The sequence below is a fragment of the Ictalurus punctatus genome, chromosome 5 (assembly GCF_001660625.3).
Source record: "Ictalurus punctatus breed USDA103 chromosome 5, Coco_2.0, whole genome shotgun sequence".
In the NCBI taxonomy this organism is placed as follows: Eukaryota; Metazoa; Chordata; class Actinopteri; order Siluriformes; family Ictaluridae; genus Ictalurus; species Ictalurus punctatus.
Window position 1 is genome coordinate 34,913,050 of NC_030420.2, and position 12,500 is coordinate 34,925,549.

General features: G+C 39.8%; 2 protein-coding genes across 8 annotated transcripts in view; one reads left to right on the forward strand and one right to left on the reverse strand.

Annotated features, from left to right (window-relative positions):
• Positions 1-6,990, reverse strand: part of spag17 (sperm associated antigen 17) — a 22,603-nt gene extending 15,613 nt beyond the window's left edge. For 5 of the 6 annotated variants that reach the window (XM_053680528.1, XM_053680526.1, XM_053680527.1 and 2 more), the window contains exons 1-15: positions 6,696-6,990; positions 6,411-6,551; positions 6,223-6,282; positions 5,982-6,113; positions 5,030-5,177; positions 4,679-4,864; positions 4,411-4,583; positions 4,037-4,180; positions 3,890-3,926; positions 3,191-3,297; positions 2,923-3,054; positions 2,545-2,658; positions 2,099-2,243; positions 1,807-1,986; positions 1,513-1,541 (exon numbers count right to left, since the gene is read on the reverse strand). In XM_053680528.1, coding sequence (XP_053536503.1) covers positions 1,513-1,541; positions 1,807-1,986; positions 2,099-2,243; positions 2,545-2,658; positions 2,923-3,054; positions 3,191-3,297; positions 3,890-3,926; positions 4,037-4,180; positions 4,411-4,583; positions 4,679-4,864; positions 5,030-5,177; positions 5,982-6,113; positions 6,223-6,282; positions 6,411-6,551; positions 6,696-6,794 — 1,827 coding nt within the window. In that variant the 5' untranslated portion in view covers positions 6,795-6,990. The remainder of the gene's footprint in view (positions 1-1,512; positions 1,542-1,806; positions 1,987-2,098; positions 2,244-2,544; positions 2,659-2,922; positions 3,055-3,190; positions 3,298-3,889; positions 3,927-4,036; positions 4,181-4,410; positions 4,584-4,678; positions 4,865-5,029; positions 5,178-5,981; positions 6,114-6,222; positions 6,283-6,410; positions 6,552-6,695) is intronic. The other variant, XM_053680525.1, reaches the window with a different exon arrangement.
• Positions 6,991-7,243: 253 nt separating this feature from the next.
• The window catches only part of sap30bp (SAP30 binding protein), a 19,132-nt gene continuing 13,875 nt past the window's right edge, over positions 7,244-12,500 (forward strand). Inside the window, exons 1-4 of one of the 2 annotated variants that reach the window (XM_017467512.3) lie at positions 7,244-7,262; positions 7,902-8,072; positions 9,126-9,265; positions 11,644-11,688. In XM_017467512.3, the coding sequence (XP_017323001.1) occupies positions 7,979-8,072; positions 9,126-9,265; positions 11,644-11,688 (279 nt within the window). In that variant the 5' untranslated portion in view covers positions 7,244-7,262; positions 7,902-7,978. The remainder of the gene's footprint in view (positions 7,263-7,901; positions 8,073-9,125; positions 9,266-11,643; positions 11,689-12,500) is intronic. The other variant, XM_017467514.3, reaches the window with a different exon arrangement.

A 12,500-nucleotide genomic window follows, 5' to 3' on the forward strand; every position in this document is an offset into this window, starting at 1 on the left:
TTAAACAACTACACACACTACACACATATTACACACAATACACACACTACACACATATTACACACAATACACACACTACACACATATTACACACAATACACACACTACACAACATATTACACACAATACACACACTACACACATATTACACACAATACACACACTACACAACATATTACACACAATACACACACTACACACATATTACACACAATACACACACTACACACATATTACACACAATACACACACTACACACACTACACACATATTACACACAATACACACACTACACACATATTACACACAATACACACACTACACACATATTACACACAATACACACACTACACACATATTACACACAATACACACACTACACACACTACACACATATTACACACAATACACACACTACACACATATTACACACAATACACACACTACACACATATTACACACAATACACACACTACACACATATTACACACAATACACACACTACACACATATTACACACAATACACACACATTACACACAATACACACACTACACACATATTACACACAATACACACACTACACACATATTACACACAATACACACACTACACACATATTACACACAATACACACACTACACACATATTACACACAATACACACACTACACACACTACACACATATTACACACAATACACACACTACACACATATTACACACAATACACACACTACACACATATTACACACAATACACACACTACACACATATTACACACAATACACACACTACACACATATTACACACAATACACACACTACACACATATTACACACAATACACACACTACACACATATTACACACAATACACACACTACACACATATTACACACAATACACACACTACACACATATTACACACAATACACACACTACACACATATTACACACAATACACACACTACACACATATTAAACAACTACACACACTACACACATATTACACACAATACACACACTACACACATATTAAACAACTACACACACTACACACATATTACACACAATACACACACTACACACATATTACACACAATACACACACTACACACATATTACACACAATACACACACTACACAACATATTACACACAATACACACACTACACACATATTACACACAATACACACACTACACAACATATTACACACAATACACACACTACACACATATTACACACAATACACACACTACACACATATTACACACAATACACACACTACACACATATTACACACAATACACACACTACACAACATATTACACACAATACACACACTACACACACTACACACATATTACACACAATACACACACTACACACATATTACACATATTACACACTATACACATATCACACACACACACACAATGTTTAATGTGAACTGTGTAGTGTGTAATATGTGTGTATTGTGTGTGTGTGTGATTATACAGAACACACACATACCTGCTGCTCATCACATCCAACTGTACTTTCTGAGGAAAGAAACAAGCGAGAATGAGGATGTTCCACTTGGCTGATCGAGTGTGTGTGTGTGTGTGTGTGTGAGAGAGAGATTAATAGAATGTTGTGTTGTGTGTAACAGCTCTGTGATGTGTGTATCAGTCACACAGTGTACTGATGATCAGTGTTTATCCACCAGGGGGGGCTGTGCTTCACTTCCTCATCACACAGCCATTAATAAACTATAAAGTGTACATTGGTTATTTATTTTGCGATGGTTGTCGCTCTGCTCCATACCGTGTGTGGTGTCGAGGCCGCAGTAGATGGTGTGTGTGAAGGTCACGGGGTCGTCCCATGGTAACGCAGTGTGTGATGCAGCGAGTGTGTGACCTCCACTCGCATCTACTGCAGTCAGGGGCATGCTCTCAAACACACACATCTGGAGGAGCCTCTGAACATCTGCAGAGCTCAGAGAGTCTATACACACACACACACACACACACACACACACACCAGGTATTGTCAGTAAGCTCTCTCTGAGAGTGTGTGTGTGTGTGTGTGTGTGTGTATGCGTGTGCGTGTGTGTTACCGGTAGAACAGTAGTGCAGTAGTTCATGTCTCCTGGCTGTATTGAGGCTGTTGGTGTCGAGGTGTTTAGACATCAGAGTGTTCCACACAGAACTCTTCTTCATCATACACACCTCAACACTCACTGCATCCAAACTGTCTAACACCTGACAGACAGAGAGTCAGAGAGAGAGACAGACAGATAAAGAGAACGAGAGAGAGACAGAGAAAGATACAGAAATCCGTTTTAATATTGACTATTGATGAGTGTAATGAATATTAATGAATGTATGATGTTTTAATACCACAGACAGAGTGTGTGTGTGTGTGTGCGTGTGTGTGTGTGTTTATGTGTGGGTGTGTATGTGTGTGTTTATATGTATGTGTGTGTTTTTTGTGTGTGTGTGTGTGTGTTTTTTGTGTGTGTGTGTGTGTGTTTATGTGTGTATTTGTGTGTGTGTGTGTTACAGGCATGTGGTGGAGTCTCTTTGATCTCTCATCGTGATGATGCAGCAGGGTCAGGCTTCTCTCTTTACTTTCACTTTGACCTTCCTCCTTAAACCCAAAATACTCCATCAGCTCCTACACACACACACGCACACACACACGCACACACAAATACAAACTCCCACACATTAAATTAATCATTTGAATATAAAAATAAACTATTATTATTATTATTAGAGTTATTTCATGTACGGTGAATTCTGATTGTCATGTCACAGAAAGAACGATCAGATTGTGCTAATCTTTTAGGCTATGCTAACGGGACTCCACTGACGTTCGTTCATTGTTAGCGATGTTAGCATTGTGTGTTGTGAACTTGTATTTTAAAGAGACACTGACGCTGTTCTCCTGCTGGCTCCGTGGTAGACCTCTCACACACCGCATCATGTAGCAGATTAAATCACGCTCCGGGTCTAAACTCGACTCCGACTCCGCTGATCCACCGCACACTTCCTGTTCTGATGAAACCACCTGCAGAAATCACATCCCGTCTCACATCCTGTCTCACATCCTGTCTCTCTCACAGCATCTCTCTGTTTACTGTCTTTATTCAAATCTAGAACCCTTTCTTTTACAGGTGGGAGAGAAATAACTGTGTAAAGTGAACCTGTTCTATCAGGCAGTGCAGGACGAGAGGAACTGAGACACACTGCAGAGGAATTCTGTCCAGAAGATCAGAGTACAGCCTCATATCCACATCCACACACACTGATTCTGTTACACACACACACACACACACACACACACACACACACACACACACACACACACAGGTAAGGTCAGTCCTCCTAAATCCTGATTTAACCATAACCTAAATCATGACTTTAATCCTAACTGTATTTCATCTTAAACCTGAACTTTATCTCAACTTTACCCCAAAACTCGTAACTCTAATCCTAATTCTGAATTTAATCCTAATCCAGATGTTACTCTTGAATTAACCTAAAATTTAATTTTAAATCTAATTTTAAACCTAACACTCATAAAACTTTTTTGGAATTGGGGTTGTATTTATCTTGAATGCGCTCTAACTGTGTAGCCTTTACTTAATCTTAATCCTCAATCCTCTATCTTTAATCCTAATCCTAATGTTAATCATGAATTAACCCAAACTTTAATTTTACTCTAATTTAGTCAAATTCACTTTAATTTCATCTCTAGCTTTTATCTTGATATTCCTGACCTTGACCTTAATCCCCACTCTGACCCTATCTTTTAACGTAAATATTACATTTATTTACTTGTGCAGAAATGAAAGAGATTAAAATTCCATAAACAGCAGATTTCAGTAAAGACTCGGCCGTACCTGCGCTGCCCTGCGCTTCCCTCCTCACTCGCACAGCCTAGAATACAAACATACTCACAATTTACTGTGTATTAGCACTAAAGTACAATATATGCTTGTTGGTGTGTGTGTGTGTGTGTGTGTGTGTGTGTGTGTGTGTGTGTGTACATCAGCAGATGTATCAGGTGTGTGGATGTTTGGGATGTGGATCAGTCTCATTCTGCTCAGGTAGTGCTCATGCTGCCTCCTCCAATCCAAACTGTCATACAGCAAACAGGCCACACCCTCAAACATGGCCACGCCCACTTCCTGCTACACACAACACAAAACATACAAAGGTGTCTAATATATCCTTATAGAATATACAGTAGTGTGTGTGTGTGTGTGTGCGCGTGTGTGTGTGTGTGTGTGCGTGTGTGTGTGTGTGTGTGTGCGTGTGTGTGTGTGTGTGTGTGTGTGCGTGTGTGTGTGTGTGTGTGTGTGTGCGTGTGTGTGTGTGTGTGTGTGCGTGTGTGTGTGTGTGTGTGTGTGCGTTCGTGTACCATTCCCTCAGCAGTGGTTAAATCTCGGCTCAGCAGGTTCTGATCCACTCTGTAGTCCAGTCGAGCAACGTCAGAAAGTCGGGATTGGAAGCCGGCGCTGTTCAGAACTCCATCCAGCTGATCCCAGAACACGCTGAGGTCCTGCTGAAGAGCCGACGCACCGGCTGAGGATTCTGGGGAAAAAGGGGGTGGGAAAATCATAGCATCCTTGAGTTCTGTCTCAAATCATATAATTCTGTAGTGGACTAGATTAAGTGTAAGTTCTGACCGTGTTCCGTGGGCGTGTCGGTTCTTTCCTCCTCCTGAGCCACGTGTGAGTTCTGACTTCTGTCTGATTTCAGTCTGATGACGTTGGAGACGTGAACACCGATGGAGTCTAATGCAGAGAGCAGACTTGGCTGATGGAAACCTGTCATGAGGACGTAGTGCTCTGGGCCGTCGTCTGGTTCATCGTCTAAACACACACACACACGACACCATTTTATGTTCCTACTTCTTACACACATCATGTGTACAAAAGAAACGGAGTAAATACACTGAAACACCACAGCTGTGTACTGAACACTACAGGAGCGAACGATCATCCTGTTGTTGACCTTTGACCTTTGTAAGGACGTACCGATGTAGCTGCTGGTGTTGTCGTCGCCTCTGCGTTTCAGTTTGGTGTCTTTACGAGGAGGCGGAGCTTCTGCTGCTTTTTTACCTTTTTCTCCTTTAGCTAAGCCTTTAGCATTTTTCTCTCTACCAGGAGACTCTGAACCTGCTTCCTGTTTCACACACACACACACACACACACACACACACACACACACACACACCCACACATTATGCACATTCACGTACACATATAGAGTGCCGTGTAAATTGGGATTTTATGTCATGAATCTACACAAATTATTCCATAATACTGGTTTAGAAAATTATTTACATATCTAAACCAAATGAATTGTGCATAAGTATTCACCCCCGTTACTGTGAAACCCCTGAATTAGTTCTGGTTCGGTTTCCATCAGAGGTGAAATAATGTGTAGAATGGTGTCCACCTGTCTGTAAGTGTCACATGATCTCAGTATAAATATAAAAGCTGTTCCTGGAGGAACCCAGAGTGTGTAAGAGAACCTAAACACACAGCATCATGAAGACCAAGGAGCAATCAAAACACTCCACACAGTGTGTGACAACCTGTATGAAACGCCTGGTCTGATGAGACCAAATCTGACCTCGGCACATTCGGTACCACATTTGGTGGAAACCCAACAGAACACCAGCCCCACTGCGAAGCATGGTGGTGGTAGCATCGTGAGAATTATGTGGAGATGATGTTCATCTGCAGGGAGACTGGTCAGGGTTGAGGGTGAGATGGATGGAGACAAACACAGGACAACCCTAGTAGAAATCCTATTCTGGTCTGTAGGAGACCTGAGACTGGGGGGAGGAGCTTCACCGTCCAACAAGACAATGATCCAGAATGTACTGATGAAGCTTCCAACAATAACCAACAACCTGAACCTGAATATATATCTGTGTGTGTGTGTGTGTGTGTGTGTGTGTGTGTGTGTGTGTGTTCTCACTCTCTGTGCTGCAGCTCTTCTCTGTATGTCAGTGTTCTTGATTTCCAGCAGTTGAAACTTCACTAATTTTGCCAACAAGTCAACAGAAAGCTCATAACCCGAGTCCAACACTGACCTCGCCACCTCCGTCACCTACACACACGCACACACGCACACACACACACGCACACACACGTTTCTGTTAAACACCATCTTATGTGTTTGATCTCTAATGTTTATATCGTCTGTGTGTTTTTTTTACCTCATAAAATGCAGGAAGCTCTTTGATCTTCCTCGTCTTTGGGTTCCCGAGGTCATTAACCTGAGACGTGTTAGACGACTGTTTAGGCTCATGATTCATTAACACCCCACGTAACACGTGCATGAGCATGTAGTAACATATTTGTAGAATAAAATATGAATATTCATCAGAGACCCGCGGTTCTTTACCTTCTGCAGCAGGTTCTCCCAGGACAGGAGGGTGAAGCGGCAACGGAGGGGCTGCTGTACAGCGTGACACAGAGCTCTCATACACACCTCATCATACACACTGTCACACACCACCAGAGACACACACACACACCAACACTCCTACAAAACACACACACACACACACACACACACACACACACACACACTCCATATAAATTTTTATTCAGTTATTAATATTATATTATTAATTTTATATTATTGTCATTGTGGAGCTTGTAATTGTGTTTAATGTGTTTACTGTACCTCCTGCAGCACAGCTGAGCTCAGAGCCGCTTCCCACGGTTTACTCCCCGCTACACCTGCACTTCCGTCCCGCTCATTCTTACCGCGTTTTGGGGCCATTTTAATTCAGTTTAACACACTTCAGAGTCACGAGACTTCAAACAAACATCTGTTCAGGCAGTTTTCATTTATGTCCAGGTCGGCAATACACTAAAAACCTGCAGATTAACGGATTAACCGAATTTTTATGATGAAGTTACCAAGTGTACGTGTGTGTGTGAGAGAGCGAGAACTGTGGTAACCCATAGCAACCAAACAAACCATCAGGTAAGAGCGTCGCCTCTCAACACCGGAAGTAATGTTCCAAACACAAAAAAATCAACAGGATTAATTATAATCTGTGATTTTAAAAGACATATTTCAGGACAGTATGTATTTCTATATTTTTTAGAAATGTAAAAAAATGTTTTTTTATGAATGGGTATATTTTTTGTAGTCCAATTTGAAACCCGGAAGTCTTCTGGACCAATCAGATGTCTTACTTTTATCCGGGTATTCCGGCTCTTCCTGAAGCGGGCTCGCAACACAGTGAGTGCTGACCAAATAAAGGCGAGGAAAAAAGAAAACAGAAAGTTGTTTTAAATAATTTAAGGTTAAATAATGGTTGTTGTTTGTCAAAGAGGATTGAGAGTCGGAAGTGTGTGTTTATGGGAAGTGTGTATTTTATATATATATATATATATATATATATATATATATATATATATATATATATATAAATTATATATATGTGTGTGTGTGTGTGTGTGTATATTTTAGATATATTTTACTTAAAGCAACGAAAAACAAACTATGTTTATACCACACATAGATAATAAAGAAAATTGTGCAATTAACTGATAATTTCTACTCCCAAATATAAAAATATACATATTTACTATAAGTATATAACAGTTATAAAACATAAATAAGTATAACTTATTATATAGGCCCTGAACTAAAGGTGTGATTTAATGCTTATCCAAACATTACCAGAAAATATATCAATACACATGATTTCTGTGTTGCAGTAAACTACACTGAAGTTTAAAAAATTAAAAGCCTAAAAATAATAATAATAAAAAAAGTCTTAAAAAATATAGGATATCACTCTAAGGGTAACTTTTAATTGCTTTATAGTTATAAACCTAATTCGTTAATCTCCGTTTTATTTGTATTTTTATTTAGTTGTGGCGAAACCGGCCGTGACGCATGCGCACGAATAAACTGTCCTGCGTCATCACTGTGCGACGCGCAGAGTCAATATGGCGAGCAGTAAGAAAAGTGCACTTCTGTCTTCTTTAGCCGCTTATGGAGACGATTCAGAGCAAGATTCAGATCCAGATACCGATGAACAAGGTACAGTGTTGTGTGTTTTATTTAAAATAACATTCTGGTGAACTTTAACTCGGTGAAATAAACAGAAAGTCACCGAGCTGCTGTTCGGCTCCGGAGATCCTCCTCTGCTCGCGAACATCAGTGTTCTTTATTTACAGTTTACACGGTGCAGTAAAGTGTAGCATTCATCATAATCTTCAAGTAATACAGTTTAGATCTTATTATTATCATCTAAGTTAGCTTTTTAAACATCTGAATAATGAGACTAAACATAACCTCATAGTGAGTTAATTGACTGACTGACCGGTCTATTTACAGACGGATAACTGTAATTAAACACCTTCTTCATATAATAATAATAATAATAATAATAGTAGTAGTAGTAGTAGTGGTGGTGGTGGTGGTGGTGGTGGTAGTAGTAGTAGTAGTAGTAGTAGTAGTGGTGGTGGTGGTGGTGGTGGTGGTGGTGGTGGTGGTAGTATGCTAAAATGTATATTAAGAATTCAGTATATAAACATAAAAAAAAAACAGGCACGTTGAACATCACATTCATTTGTTCTACATCCGAAAGAGAAAGACTGCAGTGTTGTTTATATTGTTTATATTTCATGTTTTTATGGGTCAGTGTGTGCGCGCGTGTTCACCGAACAGCACGAGGAGTCTAAACCTTGTGTGTTGTAGTGTTTATAACTGGACATTGTGCTGCTTAGGAAATCTTTATTGTGTTTGTTTAGTGTTGAACGTGAGGAACTCCAAACCGAATGATGGATAAATACATTTCGATAATTATAATCTAACAGTTTTATTAATATAAAAAATTCCATAAATCAGTTTTATTTGAGTAGACATCAGGCTGTGCGACATGACAGTAGGAGTGTAGATATGGTGATAAATTATGGCACAATATACTTTTCTGAGATATTGTGATATTTAATACAATATATATATTTATTTATTTTAAACATGCATTTATTTTAAGATGCATTTAATTACATCAGGAGTGTATACTCTGTATAAAGTGTTGTGACGGTATTTGTGTGTAACTGGTTATTGATATTGTCCGGTGTGGTGTAGAGGCTCATGGGGGATTAGTGTCGGCCAGTTACGGGGACGATGAGGCCGGTCGAGCTGGAGACGGAGACGAGAGAGACTCGGGGAACGAAGAGAGTGACGACGACGATGGAACCTCGGTCAGTTTCTTTTCACGGCACTGGGTTTGTACACGATCCTGTTGTTTACAGCTGCACCTGTGTTTATTAGGCAGGTGTGGTAGGTTGTACTAATGACTAATCACTTTAACAACAACAACAATGTATTATATAACCCTAACCCTGTATAGCATCAAACTTAAAACCAAAGCCCAGGGACGTTCTCGAACGTAATTACAGAAGCAGTTTGTTACTCAGTACTAATGACCTGGTCATAAAATAAGAATAGAATTGTTCATGGATTTAAAAATAAATAAATAAATAAATAAATAATTGGGATTCAGGAATGTTATGATATTGAGGTTTTTTATAAGAATAGCCATGATACTGCATTTAAAGAAAATAATTTTTATAATAACTTTATTGTTCTGAATAATGTTAGGATTTTCCCCATTTTCTCAGAAATATATTTTATAGGCTGCGTGTCAGAACCCGGCGCTGCGTGTCTGCGTGTCAGAACCCGGCGCTGCGTGTCTGCGTGTCAGAACCCGGCGCTGTGTGTCTGTGTGTCAGAACCCGGCGCTGCGTGTCAGAACCCGGCGCTGCGTGTCTGTGTGTCAGAACCCGGCGCTGCGTGTCTGCGTGTCAGAACCCGGCGCTGCGTGTCAGAACCCGGCGCTGCGTGTCTGTGTGTCAGAACCCGGCGCTGCGTGTCTGTGTGTCAGAACCCGGCGCTGCGTGTCAGAACCCGGCGCTGCGTGTCTGTGTGTCAGAACCCGGCGCTGCGTGTCTGCGTGTCAGAACCCGGCGCTGCGTGTCAGAACCCGGCGCTGCGTGTCAGAACCCGGCGCTGCGTGTCTGTGTGTCAGAACCCGGCGCTGCGTGTCTGTGTAAACTGTGTAAAGACTTGACCAGCAGGTGGCGCTGTGAGGTTGTGTGTGAATCACCGGTTTAAAGCGTACAGTGTAGTGGTGTTTGTGTGTATAGTATAGTACACTCCTCTAGAGTAACACATGGGGTATAGTGTAGTGGTGTAGAGTAATATGTGGTGTAGAGTGTATACACACACACATATTCGGCCCACAGGATGAATTTTGAAAGTGAAAAAATGCATAAAAGACATGAACTAGAAATTTTTAATAAAATGCTATTTCTAAATTATCCGCTAGGGGCGCACTGTTTTAGTCCGAGTAGAAGACGCGGCACAACTCTGGGACTCAGACCGAACAGCAGATGGTAGCAATGCACCTTCTGCTGTTTGTTATGGTGTAGTCTACCCTATTTTCTACTCGCCCCCACACCCTCATTAGCCAAAATGTCTTTGTCAAATAAAAGCAGTATCCACTTTTCTCCTTTTTTGACAAAGGACCAAAAGATGCCAAGTTTCAGGATTAAAAACAAAGTAGTCTAGACATGCCTAACTCCTTTAAAATGCTGCTTCAGACACTGACTGCACGCAAAGGAGACAGTTCTGTGAAAATGAATCCTTGCTGTAGTAATATTTAAAAATGTGCAATTTAATGTTAGTCAACAGCTTCACTACGAAAGAGTCAGGTTTGGTGGAATCCTATTGTTCATGCCATGCCATAAATTTTAAAGTGCAATACTATATTTTCAGTTCCAAACACCTGACTTAAAGTCTTAAGTCTAACCCTAAGCAGTTGTACTGCACACATGTGCATGATCATCAGAAGCAAATGGCACATGCTTGTCTTTAGAAATCTCAGGTTGTTCATGATGTGTTCTGTAAAATTATATTTCATTGAATATGAAGATTTTCCTCATGTACTTGTTCTTCTTTGCACGAAAACAAATGGAAAAACATGGACTTATTGTTATTTTAGATAATTATGCTATGATTTTACTGGCCTGGCCCACGTGACATCTAATTATGCTGTAGGTGGCCCCTGAGCTAAAGTGAGTTTGACACCCCTGGGTTAAGGTATTAAAAATTATAAAAAATAAACTGATGCTTTTGCTTAGACTATTTAAAATGTGTGTGAAGTGTTTTGACATTAGAAATTCCACACTGATGGAGTATTCTATAATAAAATAAGGTTATAAAATTAGAATATTACGAATGAGTGACATGAACAGTCACGATTCAGTCCACGATTTCTGTGTTTTAAAATGTTTTTACTCTTTAGAGTGAGTGTGTGTGTGTGTGTGTGTGTGTGTGTGTGTGTGTGTTTCATTTCCACTGTATAAGCTGCATCCTTTATTCACATCCACACACGACTTTATTTTCAAACAGTTAATTTGAATGTTTTCTGTTTTTAAAACTGAATTCCAAACTTTTCCCAAAACTCCCTCCTGCACAACACACTTCTGTTTACTGAAGATTATTAATAAATGTGTTATAAATCTTCTGCGAACTCAAACTCCTCCGTGTGTGTGTGTGTGTGTGTGTGTGTGTGTGTGTGTGTGTGTGTGTGTGTGTGTAGGACATGGATGACTCGGACTCGCCTGAACCTCACGATGAGTCAAAGGTATTTGGACAAAGAAAGAAAAATGGACTCCAGTGTATTTTTTAGATTTATCTGTAAATTTCTTGCCTGTGACTCATTTATAAATCTAATAACGATTCACTATGAAATATTTGTTAAGAAAAGTATAAATGTAGCAAATAAAAATTTCTAAGTCAGTTTTAGGTTAAGTGTTGTGTATGTTTATTGTTAACTAGCTAAGGTTTATATGTTTTTATTGTTGGCTAATCTTAAATCTGTTTAAACTTAACTAGCTAGGGTTTAAGAATGAGTCAGAGTTTTAAGTGTTAGCTGTCTAGCTGAAGTTTGTCAGGTTTTAGCTAACGTTCAAGGTACAAGTTAACTAGCTAGCTAAGTATAATAGGTTTTAGAGTTGGGTAGAGAGTTGTGAGCGATTTAGTGTTGGCTAGCTACATTTTATAAATAATAATCCCAAGTATAATTGTCAAGTGTTAGCTAAATCAGCCCATCGTAGCTAAATGAAATGATTATCAAAACATTGTGCCACTTAAATTTCGCTAAGAAGGTGTAATAAAAGTTAAATGTTGTGTATTTGTAATCTTAGCTAGTTTTTATAACTTAATTAGCTAGGGTTTAAGGTCCTGTGTAAGTTTTAGGTGTTCGCTGTCTAGCTGAAGTTTGTCAGGTTTTAGCTGTTGTATAACTAGCTAAACATTTAAAGATTCAAAACATTGTGTCGCGACGGCGCGGCTCTATGAGGGAGGTCCGAAATTGAAAACGTCCGTAACCATTTTCATACTGTAGAGAGATGATATTCGCTAGTAGAGTTTCATTAAAAGCTAACGTGGATGGTT